The sequence below is a fragment of the Megalobrama amblycephala genome, linkage group LG1 (assembly GCF_018812025.1).
Source record: "Megalobrama amblycephala isolate DHTTF-2021 linkage group LG1, ASM1881202v1, whole genome shotgun sequence".
Taxonomy (NCBI): Eukaryota; Metazoa; Chordata; class Actinopteri; order Cypriniformes; family Xenocyprididae; genus Megalobrama; species Megalobrama amblycephala.
In genome coordinates, this window is record NC_063044.1 from 5,085,819 (window position 1) to 5,101,772 (window position 15,954).

At 37.8% G+C, this 15,954-nt stretch overlaps 1 protein-coding gene across 1 annotated transcript; it reads left to right on the forward strand.

Annotated features, from left to right (window-relative positions):
• Positions 1 to 2,885: 2,885 nt before the first annotated feature.
• On the forward strand, positions 2,886 to 12,813 carry sstr5 (somatostatin receptor 5). The gene is made up of 3 exons (XM_048176972.1): positions 2,886 to 3,309; positions 6,434 to 7,594; positions 11,788 to 12,813. Exons 2-3 carry the CDS (start codon positions 6,503 to 6,505, stop codon positions 11,866 to 11,868), a joined length of 1,173 nt encoding a protein of 390 aa, XP_048032929.1. The 5' UTR covers positions 2,886 to 3,309; positions 6,434 to 6,502; the 3' UTR covers positions 11,869 to 12,813.
• Positions 12,814 to 15,954: the final 3,141 nt, after the last annotated feature.

Genomic DNA, 15,954 nt, shown 5'->3' on the forward strand with positions numbered 1-15,954 from the left:
TATAAATTATATAAATAATAAAAAATGAAAGAAGGAAAGCAGTGTGAGTGATTCCTAGATAAATCAGCACATTTTTATTTGCCAAATGTCTAAAAATACGTTCTTTAACATGTCCAGTTAACTGAAAATCACCTCTGATGGACATATTATAATCACTTGTGCTGTAAAATGTTCTCTGCCTCACAGATGTGTCTTGCCTTCTGGGATTTAAACTCAGCGTGTGACTTTTATTACTATAGCTACCTGCCCTAATTTGTGCGGTTTCATGCAAGTCTGATAAGAAGGAGTCTGCAAGGACCACTGATGTAACTGTGCTTTCAGAGTGTCAAATCCATGGATGTAAAGACATCATGGGGTTCAAATTGAACGTTAGTGAGGAACATGGTCTTAAAAGGCCTGCCAGTCACATACACCACATATTAACCTGTTTGAACCAAAAAAAAAGAAACAAGTCTGATGTGGAAAATATTACTCTATCAGTCAGTTACAAGAAGAAAATTGGCATTTTAATGTGTATTTAAGGCAACATTACCTGTAGAGTTTCAATGAAACTAAAAATGTCTAAACTGCAGATGCAATTGCATGGTTGAACTGAGACTGAGTTTTAAAGGGGTGATTGATTATGATTTCACTTTTTTAACTTTAGTTTAAATGTTGCTGTAAAAGGATAAACAACATTTATGACAGTTACGACGCTCAAAGTTCAATGCAAATGAGAGATATTTTCTCTTTACAGGAATTGCTTTTTAAGGACTACAACAAAAGGCTGGTAGGGACTACAACGAGTTCCTTCCCGGGTTAGTGACATCACAAACCCTAAAATTTACATAAACCCCGAATACATGCAACAAAGGGGTTGAGGCCATGTTGGGCTGCTTAAGAGAAGAGGAAGAGTTGTTGTATTAGAGTGTTGTTGTCATGCCGTCATTTTAGACCGGACTGCTTCACAAATGAGGGTCAATTCATGAAATCCAAAATGGATTTGCACAAAAGCCTCCACAGCAACTACATAAATTTATCCACTAACCATTCAGAACCGTCCAGTTTCATTCTAAAAGTTCTTTCCATCTCTCCATCAGTGTCCGACTCCGGTTTGAACAATGTAAGGCTGCGTGAGATTCTCCAGCTTTGTTGTTGAGCAACCGTAGAGCGAGCTTTTAGGCCGTGTGTCCACCAAAGCGTTTTTAGCCAGGTGAAAATACTAGGCGCTTTGCTGAAAACGCCTAGCTGTGAGCGCTTGAGAGCACTTCAGCAGCACACCATTTTTTTTTCAGTCAAGACTTTTTTTCAGTTTGTTGCTATGATACAGAATATCTGCGGGACTATTTTGTAGATAATTTGCTTCAGACTAAAAATGTCGACACAATGTAAAGTACTTGCTATGTATGCTCGGAGACCAGCAGTATTAATTTCCCATCCATTTTTTTCCCCGTTCTTTGCTTGTTGATGTTATTGTACAGCAAGAATGTTGTAACAGATGGTCGGTGTTGTATTTGTCCCGCCCCTCCTCCACTCTGATTGGACAGCTGGCTTAAAAGTGACAGTGATGAGCGCAGCGTTTTACTCAAAGTTGAACATTCTTCAACTCGGGGCGACTGCTAAAAAACGCTGAGCGTTCAGCACTTGAGCGTGAAAAACACACTCAGCGCCTTTTATGCTCCTGGGGTTTAAAAAATGAGGCGCTCCCATTGAAACAATTGGAAAAGTCTGCTAGCTGCTGGAAAAAAAATGCATTGGTAGATGCTTTGGAAAGGGGGCTGGGAGCAGAAACTCATTTGCATTTAAAGGGACACACACAAAAACAGCGTGTTTTTGCTCACACCCAAATAGGGCAAATTTGACAAGCTATAATAAATTATCTGTTGGGTATTTTGAGCTGAAGCTTCACAGACACATTCTGGGGACACCAGAGACTTATATTACATCTTGTGAAAGCATTATAGGTCCCCTTTAATATGGTCTTGGGCTATTAATGGAGATGCAGGTTCTGCATCAGGTAAAAAAAAAAAAAAAAACTCCTTATACACTTGAAAAACTTTAGTTGCCTTCTTTATGAACTTAACTGAGATCAGAGCTTCGTAAACCAACAAAAAACAAAGCATTTCTTTTTTTACTGTTTAGTAAACTTCATATAGATGTAGGTTTATATTGTGAAACTGGAATTCAGACATACACACCCTTGTCATTTCATTACACCAGTAAAATATTCGACCTGAAGTTCTCAGACAATAGAGTTTTTCACTGGTTTTGCATACCGGGGCCATTCACCCTGGCAGTAAAGATTTACTGAGACATTCACCCTTTCAAAAAGAACAAATCATTGAAGAACTTACAAAACCCTGAACCCTGCAAGAACTCTAAAGACTCCATCATAAAAGAAAGACTATGAGGAACTTAATAAATTAAACAAATATTAAAGTCTCTTAAGTACACAGTTTGATATCTGATGCACCCAAAAAGGTGTGAGAAACCAAAATAATGCCTTAAGTTTTCATTTTTAGTGCATATTGTCCAGAGTAACTCATTTCAGATGCAATTTAGTAGAATGTGCATTTTTTATGAATACAACACTGCAAGCCTACAAAGGCACACAGTATACATGTACAGTAGTGTGTTTTCAAAGGCGTAGGGATCATAAAAAGACAATAAAATTTTACACTGCTACGTTTTTGTGCAAGACAGTTTTATGATCTGTCACCTGCTTCAGCTGGGAATGATACTGACGCATTAATATACTACAATCTAATCAATAAATCCACCATTAGGACCTCGTGAAGCGGGCAGATCAATGCACGGCAAGAAGGATATTGTGTAGGTCAGAAAAACAGAAAGTCGTATGTGCCTGTGACGTATGAAGTCCTCTGCTCTGGTCCTGTTACGCGCGGATGACCAGCCAAACCCATACACCGCGCGCGCACGGAGAGAGCAGCACCTCTCCACCTGAACCGAGCTGGATAATTCAACCTTCCTAGTGAGGAAAGCACGACAAGCATAGTTTTACATTTATTAGGTAGTTGGGAACAAATAGCTGCTTAAATGATTTGCCGTATGTGAATGTTTAGCCATTCAAAGTTGTGGTTTTCTCAAGAAAAATAATGCGGATTATGTGTGCGCCGCAATATAACGCCTTATAGTGAACCCATTAAAACTGGAATCGGGGATGACGGTGATGTGCTGGATCTTGATGTTGGATCTTAGACAAAGAGACATTCAGTCATTAAATCCTTATTGATCACTAAAAACTGGGAAGAGTCTGATTAATTAGTGGATGCGCTCCTGAAACCCAGAGGACGATGCGTTGCGTTTGAGGTAAGGTTGAATACACTCTATAACTAAACAGTGGAGAAAACATTTTACCAGCTTAATTCTGTTGCTGATTATTACTTAACACGATAACTGCCACAACAACTTTACAGGCAACCTTTCAAATGGCAAGTCTTATTCCCTGAAAACTTTAGCTATTGCATCAGAAACACGTACGCGGTTTTGCAAAGCATCTTATTGCAAATAACTGGCAGTTAAATCTACATTTTGTTAGTTTAAATATTACAAATGTTTAGTTAGTTTGCCCATGAGTTCTTTGTGAATTGTACAGAATTCAGAAATTGAGTGACTTTCTCTATAGATAGATTTCCATAGGCTATATAAAGATATTATTTTATAGGCTTAGATTTATATAATTCCTTACAGACTTTCTATAGGAATTTCTCTGGGTTATTTTGTAGATCAATGTCTCGAGCAAGTTGTCATTTGGGGAAAAATAGCACAATTCGTTTTTTTTTTTTTTTTTTTTTTTTTTTTTTTAAACGTGATAAAGAATGCATTTGGCACATGCAAAACTATAAAGTGACAATACTTTGTTTTTGTCGACGTAACGCCCGAATAGGCACAGCACGCGCTCGAGCCGCGCACTGTTGCTATGGTTACTAGTTCAGCTAACGCGATTCAATGTCAAAGTGAAAACTCGCACCCTTTAATTTTTGTATTTTGTATTTTTGTATGTGAAACTTTAGAAGCAGTAGGCCTATATATGTAAGATTTTGCTCACCCGGAGGATTCATAAGCTAAGCAAGACAGAACAAGGGCTCGTGATCAAATAAACCGTCTGTATAATACTGCTCTGTCATACAGGGAATGGAAAATAAATGGATGTGTGGCACATCAACACGACCTTTTGTCACGGTCATGCACTTGCTTAATGAGAGCGTGTGGCATAGAAGGCGAGTTAAATATTCACCGGTGCGGTGGAAATGCAGACGGTTCTGAACTAGTGTCCACTGGACTGTTTGTACTCATAACAGTGACATCGTTACCCTTTGTTTCGATTTACGGTCCAGCGCATTTCTGAGGCAGTGCTTTATTTGTGCAACACATTGTGTCGCTGCTCACTTTGCACGCCTCATATCTAGCACGAGTGCCACTTAAAGTCAAGGTCATACAATAGCTACACTCAGAGTTTTGCCTGACAGTTTAAACAACGGCTACATGTATGGCAATTCAGTAGGAATAGGCATGTTTTTGAAACAACTGCAAGTGAAGGCAAAGTTTCTTGGGGGAACGAAAACACTTGAGAGAGAACGCTGAAGCAGTGACATATTTTTTTTACATCACCATGTCCCTTTAGGGACTTCCTATTACACAAATTAATGGAAAAAAAAGAACAGTTGGCCTTTTTTTTTTTTTTTAGTAATGGGAATAAAGGGTACTTGTCCAAAGTTCTTGCTACACCAACTACACGCTGAAGCATACGTATGGTGTTTTGTGTGGGGAACAAAAGGATTTCAGCATTTTTTCTTCTAATACGGCAGTTTTGTATTTCCAGTGGTAGGCTACAAATTTAAAAATTAAGATTCCAATTATAACCAAAATAGAAGAACCTTTAAAATCTACAAAGAGCTGTTTATAGGCTACTCTAGAGCTTTAGGCCCCGTTTACACTAGTGTGTCTTTGTAAAATGGCGTTTTAAAAAATGAAAACAATCCTCATCTACACTGGCGTTTCCACAGCATTTCAGAAACAATCTCCATCTATGGGACTGTTTACACGACACCATTTTCAAGTTTCAACTAAAAACTGAAAACTTTTTATGTGTTTTGTTCATTTACATGACAACAGCGTTTTTGGTGCCTGAAAATGCAAACTTTTAAAAAAGGGTTTTAAAAGGAACACTCCACTTTTTTTGAAAATAGGCTCATTTTCCAACTCCCCTAGAGTTAAACAGTTGAGTTTTACTGTTTTCAAATCCATTTAGCTGATCTCCGGGTCTGGCGGTACCACTTTTAGCATAGCTTAGCATAGTTCATTGAATCTGATTAGAGACCGTTAGCATCTCGCTCAAAAATGACCAAAGAGTTTCGATATTTTTCCTATTTAAAACTTGACTCTTCTGTAGTTACATCGTGTACTAAGACCGACGGAAAATTAAAAGTTGCAATTTTCTAGGCCGATATGGCTAGGAACTATACTCTCATTCCGGCAAGTCATAAAATAGGAAAAATATCGAAACTCTTTGGTCATTTTTGAGCGAGATGCTAATGGTCTAATCAGATTCAATGAACTATGCTAAGCTATGCTAAAAGTGGTACCGCCAGACCCGGAGATCAGCTAAATGGATTCGAAAACGGTAAAACTCAACTGTTTAACTCTAGGGGAGTTGGAAAATGAGCCTATTTTTTTTAAAAAGTGGAGTGTTCCTTTAAATGTGGTCTCCGTGTAAACAACAGAAACGCGATGTCATGTGAAAACGATGACGTCATGCACATGCGTATTATGTTCGGTCAATGGTATTTCATCGCCATATAATGGCCTGCTTGCAGAATACACATTTTTAGTCATTTTCATGGATTCGTGTGAATGGGGAACATTTTGCCAATGTAGTCTGTATGTGGAAAACTCAAAGGAAAAACTTTTCCATTTTAAGCATATTGTTGCATGTACCTTATATTACATGACCGAAAACGCATGTCACATGACTGTCCATGCACACTGGGCATGTGCGTACAAGTGTAAACAGTTGCCTCTTGCGCAATGGCTGCTAAAAATGACAACAAGGCCAGCAAAGATTGCAGTTCAGTCTCCATGTTATTGTTTACACGGTCGTCGAGGATACGCAGAGCGAACGTGGGCAGCCACACCATCATTTTCAAAAGTCTTCATTTTGGTTAGTTTATACTGAAACACAACTCTGGCGTTTTTTAACTAAAAATGGGGTCTGCAGAGTTTTCGAAAGTCTGGCATAGTGTAAACGACAGATGTAACCATAGCAAAACTTATGCGTTTTAAAACGAAAATGCACTAGTGTAAACAGGGCCTTAGAAAAACCATTGATGCACTCAACCAGTATGCTGAGAGTCAAGCATTCAAGTTTAATTTCTCATTTTAAATGTTGTGCAACTGAGATAACCCTATTTTTACATTCTCATTTTGTTTTTAGCCCTTCAGTGACTCAAAAATCAGACGTTCCTTGCCAAATCGGTGCCTGGCTGCTTGCCTGCATCTAAATATGGCAACCAATGGGCCCATGTGCAACACGTCAATCTTCAACTACGCAAACCAGTCCAATGAAATAACCAATATTTCCCTTCACCTGAATGATAGCCTGCTGGGCGAGGAAGACAGCGCAAAGGTCCTGGCCGTAATCTACCTCGTGGTGTTTGTCGTGGGTTTGACGGGAAACTCTCTGGCCATTTTCGTGGTTCTGCGCTACACCAAAATGAAGACGGTCACTAATATGTACATCTTGAACCTGGCAGTGGCTGACGAGTTGTACATTCTGGGACTTCCATTTCTCACAACCCACAACGTTCTCACCTACTGGCCATTTGGAAACTTCCTCTGTCGTATTCTGATGTGGGCAGACTCCATCAGTCAATTTACTAGCACATTCTGTCTGACAGTAATGAGTATTGATCGCTATATGGCTGTGGTACATCCTATCCGCAGTGCAAGGTGGAGGCGACCCAGTGTTGCCAAGGTGATAAATAGCATGGTATGGGCACTGGCCTGTCTGCTGACACTGCCAGTCATCATTTACTGTGACGTTCAGCCGGAGCTCAACACCTGCAACCTGAGCTGGCCTGAACCACGTGATGTGTGGTCGACTGCCTTCATCCTCTACACCGCCATTCTAGGTTTCTTCTGTCCACTGCTGGTCATCTGCTTGTGTTATCTGCTCATCGTGATCAAGGTAAAATCCGCCGGGGCACGGGCCGGACTCTCCAAGCGGCGTGCGTCTGAGAAAAAAGTAACGAGAATGGTGGTGATCATCGTAGTGGTGTTCGTCTTGTGCTGGCTGCCGTTTTTTATGCTCAACATCATCAATGTGATCAGCACACTCCCGGAGAACGGCATCATCACCGGCGTGTATTTTCTCACCGTCATCCTGACCTACGTCAACAGCTGCGCCAATCCGCTGCTCTACGGTTTTCTGTCGGACAACTTCAAGCGGAGCTTCCAGAAAGTGCTGTGCATCCACAGGGTCAACGGGATCAGCGACGCTCAACCTAGTCGTGCACGCCTCAGCAGGACCCATCATAATGAGCCCATCTTCCCTCCAAGGAGCTTTGACTACAACGACCCTGTCCAGAGCTATCAAGTAAGCTTCTTTCATTCAATATATTTTCATTATTATGTTTCTAAAATACCTACCCAGATAGCAAGCAATCATTGAAACAATGTTGAGTCAATATTAATGCGTCAGTGATAATCGCATTGAATTAACGTTATAAAGTGATGTTGGTTCAATATCACTTTGTCAACCACAATTAATGTTGAAAAAACGGTGGGATTTAAACAAAAAAATCAATGATAATGTCACAGAATAAATGTTATGAAGTGATGTTGGTTCAATATCACTTTTGCAACCACAATTAATGTTGAAAAAATTGAGATTTAAACAAAAAATCAATGATAATCCCATTGAATCAGCGTCATATATTGTTATATATGTTATACATTATAACTACAGGAGGTCCAAGAGTTCAGATTTTAAAAATCTGTCTTACATCAGACTACTTTTCCTTTGGGTTCTCTGAAATCTGATAAAGAAAGCGTGATGATGCTTAAGAAAAAGTCAATTCAGTTGTCACACATAGTCACATTCAAGAAAGTTAATATGGTGAACAATATAATTCACTTTAAAAAACTGCTCAACACAAAATATTCTAACTATGATTATAGTATTGGTTTATTAGGGCCTGAGCACCAATGGTGTGAGGACTAGGGCTGGGTAAAAATATTTATTTCTTGATTTAATTGATTCTTATTTTTACAAAGCGATATCGATTCTTAAATCCCAAGAATCGATTAGTCTAGTCTGTTTTCAGTTGATGAATGAGCAGAATATGTAGCGCCTCCCATCCAATAAATCGCAATAATCTTTGAGCTTTGTTACTTCTGATATGAAGCAAAGTCTCAGATTTCAAATGACATCCATCTTATTATGAGATTCAAAAAATAAATACTGTTTTGGTGCTGTTTAATGTGATGTAACGGATCGCAGCACCGAGCACATGTGAACATCCTCTCCTCCGCTTTAATACCAGTTACAGCACAAAATAAACATGAATGAACATCTGATGGTATGTTGAAAGATACAGTACAACTTACTGAAATCTGTATCATGTCTCGTGTAATAGCTCAGTGTTTCAACCTCGGAAAGACGTCAATAAAACAGCTTGTAAACAATGTCACGTAACATCACATTTACCTCAGAAAAACATTCAGTGACCATAAACTCATTAGTGAGCTAGAAAAGTGAACTCTAGAAAGCAGCATTCTGATAAATATAGCTATGCACCGTTACATATTCATTATAATTTTTAATGTTCTTTAATATTTAATGCACGTTTGTAAATAAATAAATAAATAAATCAGTTATGACAGCCGTGATTTAAATGTTTATATTTCAAAAAAAACGAATTGGAGTAGAAATATGATTATGAAATTCTAAACTTTATTAAAATCTTCATTGAGTGTAATTTAAGTGTTTGTATATAAATAAGTTAATTTAACCTTTAATGGTATTATAGTAGTACCAACTGACTCCCATGTGTATTAGTTTTTTTCCTCTAGAAAATTTGTACTGTAACTGAAATAGGCCTACTACATCCAAAATAATCAATATCGAATCGAATTGAAATCGTAATCGAATTGAATCAAAAGCATGTGAATAGTAATCGAATCGAATCGCGGAAATTTTGTGTCAATACCCAGCTTTAATGAGGACCCTAATGTAATTGCTCAGTCAATTCTTCTTCTCTGAAATGAATAATTTTTGAGGGCCTAAGCATGCTCGAAAACTCATGAAACCAAACCAAAATTCATAAAAGTTGTGTTCATCTGTAAAAATGGTCTTGATGGACAAAACCTGTAAGTATCATAAACTTTTGTTGATCACAAAGCTTGTTTTTTTTTTTTTTTCTTTGTGATAAACCAAAAGCCGATGGAAAAATCCTGTTGGGTTTTTGTTGAGGGAACCAGTGTGAAGCTAATCAAGGTCATTAAATCAATGAAAACTTCCAGGCAGGTGTGTAGGAGATAAACAGTTCATGAAAAGAAATACATTTCAATAAACTAGGGTGAATTCAGGGTGATTGGGACACTTTTTGCCATAGAGATGACATGGACAAAGTGTCCCAATCAACCTGAATTCATCCCTATATCTCAGTTCATTTTCCATAAAACTATATAGCATTCAAATGACAAGTTTATCTTGAAGAATAAAAGAGCTTAGTTTTTTTTCAGTGATTATGTAGACCTAAATCTCTTTAAATATCACAAAATAGCCATGTCAGTCACTTTCTCATAATCGCAAGATGTTTTTTGTGATTGCGTTTCAGAGGGAACAGGCTAAACTGAAAGGAGATCAGTTACATTTCTCAGATTTAATAGTGATTCAGGAATATGAATGATTACCTGATTATGCAGTAATCAGGAAGCAGGAGTTAAGGCACAGGATAGCATCAAATCCAGGTCACATGACTATGCTGTCGACTAAAACTCAATGTATAATCAATGTCACCATTATCGGGAGAGTGCTTCTCATTTTTTTTAAATTGTTCCTTCATCAAAGGAAAGAAGCCAAGGTGCTCTGCAAGCATTGAGTAATGGATGCGATACGTGGGCTTTGAGTGAAGTGTGACATTCTTGCTCATGTTCATGGTCTCTTGCACTTCAAGAAATCTGTGTTACAACTTTAATCAGGAAATTCCTAATAAATATTACAAAAGCAAGAAAAATGGATGCTTTATTCAAACACTTTAATTTTTAATTAATGTATCTAATTACAGTCAGTAACAATAAAACATCAATTTGGAACACACTTCTGTGTCATCTTACCTAGACAATCAAGGAGGCGCCTTTGTCTTTTTTCCCCTGGTGTACTCTTTGTATTAATACACATTCATTTACTATAGTAACATTATAAGCTACTGCCACCCTTTTACGTTAAATATATTGAGTCTGTGTATTTGAAACATTTGAATGGACTGATAAAGGGAACTGTAATGTATTTTTGTTGAAGTACAATGTAATTTTGGCCAGTTTTGAATACTTCGGTTTGGAACGACCCTTCAATATGGCAGCCATGATTGTTTTCACTCCGAAGTGATCTTCGGAGGGTGATATATCCCGTTTGGAATGCACCGAAAATCATGAAGGCCCATGCCTAAACCAAGCCCCCAGTGGATTAGAGCAAATCAGGTAAAGAGGTTGAAATTACCCAGCTGATTGGGAAAGAGCCACTAGTGTTCTCATGGTCATCAACTACAAATCACTGTTAGCTCAATGTCACTGTCTTGTCGGCTTTCATCAAAATTTCAATGCTGAACCAACACACTACGAATGTAACTAAAATGATGGTTTGGATCAAAACTCAACATTGTATCAGTGTCACCTTGCTGTCTGGGTAGGCCTTGTTTATACCTGGTGTTTTCATCAGCGTTTGATGTGGTCTTGTGGCTATCAATGTTGCTATTGTTAATTAAACTAAAACTATTAAAAATCATTTTTGTTAATTGAAATAAAGCTATAAAGTGTGAAAACACTTTCAGCGACATCAAATTGATTACATATAAAGCTGACTGTAGAGAAAAGTATAATCCAACAATTACATTTTCTTGTGGATTATTTACAGCAGCTGTTTAAGAATTTGTAACGTATTTGTAACGTTCAATGAAAAACCAGCAAACAATCGTTGTAATCATTCAGTTTTTCAAAGGCTTTCATTTTATCGCTCATCATTGATAGCACTGTGAATAAAGAGGGAAGGATGCTCATTGATTACAGTAATAAATGTCAGGCTTATCAGAGCAAACAGCAGAGAACATTACAAGTAGAACATCACTAAATCTTCTTGAATCACACAGGTCTGACCCATCACACCTTAGTCATCCGATTATGTAACACTATCCTCAAAGAAGTGATTCAGAACCATAAACACAAAACAACCAGGTACATGCAGCACCAACATTCAAAACATTCTAATTAGAATCCATTTAGAATTTTAAATGTTGGTGTGTGTTGGGGCTTTAATAAACAACATTTCTGTTAAAATGGTCACTATTGCACTTTGGGCTCTACAACTGTACTGAAGGCATGAATAATTCATCTGGTTGTTCTATAAGTAAATGCCCTTAAAAGTACATCTTAGGGAAAACAAATCCTCAGATTACATCTGAATTGCACTCGAAGAATACAATTCTTAGAATAGCTGCTACGAGGCAGAACGCTTTGATCTATACATTGTTTTTGCTTTCTGAAATTCTACACCTACCTTTTCCTTTTCAGTCCATTGGTTTGGAGGCCGAGCCCTGTGCCAAAACAGAAATCCACCATCCTGGACCACAAGTGATCAGCCAGTCCATATAAAATTCTGTGGCAGGAAAGTTGGATGGATTTTACATGTATATGCTTTTTGTTCTGTTCAAGTATGTTGTCTAAGTGAAGTCATTCCTGCATACAAACAAAACTGCATATATAAAGTTGTTGTCTATGCCTAGATCAAACACTCTCTGGTGCACAAAAACGATACATTTCCAAATAAATATATTTCTTCTATGAGAAGAAATCTGTGATGTTATTATGTGACTGTAAATATGTATTATAATGGGAAATGGCTCATCATTTTGTTCAGCATGACTGAATGAAACTGGGAAACTGTTCATCCATGACCTTTGGACCAGTTTGGACAGTTAAGAGAGGAAGTGCCTTCTGCTGTTACATTTTGATGGATCATTGATAATTTGGTGGTGGTTCTGAAAATATTCACTCTCAAAAAAGCTCTCTTGGTGGAATTTTCCTCAAAGCAGAGTGATACACAAAGAGAATAAGCCTCATAGGAGTTGATGGAAATGCCAAATACCCTATTTATAAACACAAACCTATTTATGATGGATGAAGAAGTTCCCTAGTTGGAGCAGAATCAATGCCCAAAACATTCTCAGAGCAGTAGGAAGCTGCACAGGCAGAAATCGAGATGTTTTCTTTAATCGTGGTGGAAAAGGTATACCTGTATTATGCTACCTTTGTGTTGAAATTGTTTGTATCACTGCTAATAAACCTGACTTACAATCCGTTTCAGATCGAAACATGGGCATCGTATACTATCTTTTACTTTGTGTAATTCTAGTAAAAGACATGCATATTATTTGATTATTATGCTGTATATTGTAAACAATACTGTAAAGTTAATTGCTTTAAATAGAGGTAGGAGGGGCTTATTTGTATAATCTTGTTAATCACAATGCAATCACAGTTCTCCGGGTATATAAACAGCTGCTTACCTTCAAAAAAAAAAAAAAAAAAAAAAAAGAAGGATTAAAAAAAATACCTCCATGCATCTTGGTTTAAACATTAACATATCATGACTTGTTTTACTCTGTTTTTTTAATTGCAGACAGATTTTATTTTATTACTCACCTCAACATCATCAAACTCCATTTTTGCTTCCAGGGCCAAAAGGCCAGCAGACTTTTCCGTACTTTATTGGCTTTAGATTTACAGAGATTGTACACATTAATAGACACTTCTGTAAATGGGTCAGTTTAGACAATTTTCAACTATATCCCCTGGGCTGGTACAACGAAAAACAGAGGGGCACGCAGAAGCGAGAATACTCAAAACGAGAAGCATACAGACAAAATGTTATACGGATAAGACAAAATTTATGTAGAAACAATTTCCACTCAGAAATTGCTAGTAAATTTCACAAATAATTACAAAGAAATGGCAAGTAACATTGGATTAAAGAGAAAGTTTACCCAAAAATGAAAATTTGTTGTTTATCTGCTTAACCCCAGGACATTCAAGATGTAGTTGGCTTTGTTTCTTCAGTAGAACACAAATGATGATTTTTAACTCCAACCGTTGCTGTCTGTCAGCCGTATAATGCATGTCAATGGTAACAAAATCTATAAGAGTAAAAAAACATGCACAGACAAATCCAAATTAAACCCTGCGGCTCGTGACGACACATTGATGTCCTAAGACATGAAACGATTGTTTTGTGTGAGAAACCGAACAGTATTTATATCATTTATTACCTCTAAAACACCACTATGTCCAACTGCCCTGCGCATCTGGTTAGTGAGGTCTGAACGCGCTCTGACAACGGAAGTGATCTCTGGCACTCATTGAAGCAAAGTGCGAGAGATCACTTCCATCATCATAACGCATTTTCTGACTGGGCAGTTGGACATAGTGGTGTTTTAGAGCTAAAAAATTATATAAATACTCTTCGGTTTCTCGCACAAACCGATCGTTTCGTGTCTTAGGACATCAGTGTGTCGTCACGAGCCGCAGGGTTTAATTTGGATTTGTCTGTGCATGTTTTTTTGACTCTTAGGCTGTGTGTCCACCAAAGCAGTTTTTTCCAGCTGCTAGCGTACTTTTTCAATTGTTTTCAATGGGAACGCCGCGTTTTTTTAAACGCCAGGAGCGTAACGAGGCGCTGAGCATCTTTTTTCACGCTCAAGCGCTGAGAGCTCGGCGTTTTTTTCAACTAAAACGCTGCACTCATCACTGTAAATTTTAGCCAGCTGTCCAATCAGAGTGGAGGAGGGCCGGGACAAATACAACACCAGCCAACTGCCACAACATTCATGCTGTACAACAACATCAGCAAGCAGAGAACGGAACAAAATGGATGAGAAATTAATATTGCTGGTCTCCGAACATACATAGCAAGTAATTCCACATTGTGTCAACATTTTTAGTCTGAAACAAATTACCTGCAAAATCAGTTATAAGTAACAGTGCAACAGATATTCCGTATCTTAGCAACAAAGCACCTCAGACAGGCGCTCACAGATAGGCTTTTTAAGCCTAGCGTTTTCAGCTGGCTAATAATAATAATTAATAATAATTCCTTACATTTATAAAAATGCTTTGGTGGACACGGGGCCTTATAGATGGAATTCCCATTGACATGCATTATATGACTGACAGACGGCAACGGTTGGAGTTAAAAATCATAATTTTTGTTCTACTGAACAAAGTCACCTACATATTGAATGCCCTGGGGGTAAGCAGATACACATCAAATTTTCATTTTTGGGTGAACTATCCCTTTAAACATGACATTTTGAAGTAGAAAAACAAAAATATTTTCTTTTAAAATGTACTCCAATTGTCTTCATTTTAGTTACAAACTTCGAAAAACTGCCTAGACAAATGGTGTTAGTAAGATGTTGTCAGTAGCATTGAGCTTAAAGGATTAGTCCACTTTTAAATACACTTTTCCTGATAAATTTACTCACCCCCATGTCATGTTCATGTCTTTCTTTCGTCAGTCGAAAAGAAATGAAGGTTTTTGAGGAAAACATTCCTGGATTTTTCTTCATATAGTGGATTTCAATGGCTACCAACAGGTTGAAGGTCCAAATTGCAGTTTCAGTGCAGCTTCAAAGGGCTTTAAACGATACCAGATGAGGAATAAGGGTCTTATCTAGGGAAACGATTTACAACTTTTTATGCTTTATAAACAAAATATCGCCTTGAACGTACTTTCCGCTTTCCGCATTCTTCATAACGCTTACGCTGAATGTCCTACGCCTTCCCTATTCAAGTTACGGAACGAACGCAGCGCCAGTTTCGTTTTTTTCCGTAACTTGAATAGGGAAGGCGTAGGACATTCAGCGTAAGCGTTATGAAGAATGTGGAAGCGGAAAGTACGTTCAAGGCGATTCTTTTCGACTGACCAAAGAAAGACATGAACATCTTGGATGACATGGGGGTGAGTAAATTTATCAGGAAAAGTGTATTTAAAAGTGGACTAATCCTTTAACATTTTAATAAGAGCAAAATGTCTGTTTCAGAAGGTAAGCAGCATAACTGTGCTGCCTTCTAATATATTCTTTTGGCACTGCCAAACAACACTGGACCCAACTGACTTTGATTGTATAGACAATAGAAATACATTTTTCAAAATATCTTCTTTATGTTCCACAGAAGAAAGTCATACAGGTTTGGAATGACAGGATTTCTGTGAACTGACCCTTGAACATGATTATGAGAAACTCAGATGATGTGCTTTCTCCAACTAAAGAAACTGCTGCAAGATTAGATCTGGTTTTACATTACATCACCATCAAGTAGGCAGAACGATTCATTGTGCTTTGCTAAAAAAGCGCACAGACCAGTTTTCTTTCACTGCTTTTCTTAAATATATGCTCAAGTGATTCATAATAACCTGAAAGAGGGTTCAAGACATTTCTATTAAATGGTCACTGTTGCACTTTGGACTCTATAAGACTACTGAAGGCACGCAATACTGTGCCCTCTCTGGCACGCAGGTGAATTCCTGCAAATCATACCGTCTTTACAAGTGCACATTTTACTCTTTCATTTTTTTTTTACTTCTCTTTAAATGTTTCATTATGCTGAACAATGACGCTTAAAATCACTGTTGTTGACGTATCATTAACAGGTTCTGGCTGTTTGTGTTTTTGGTCATAT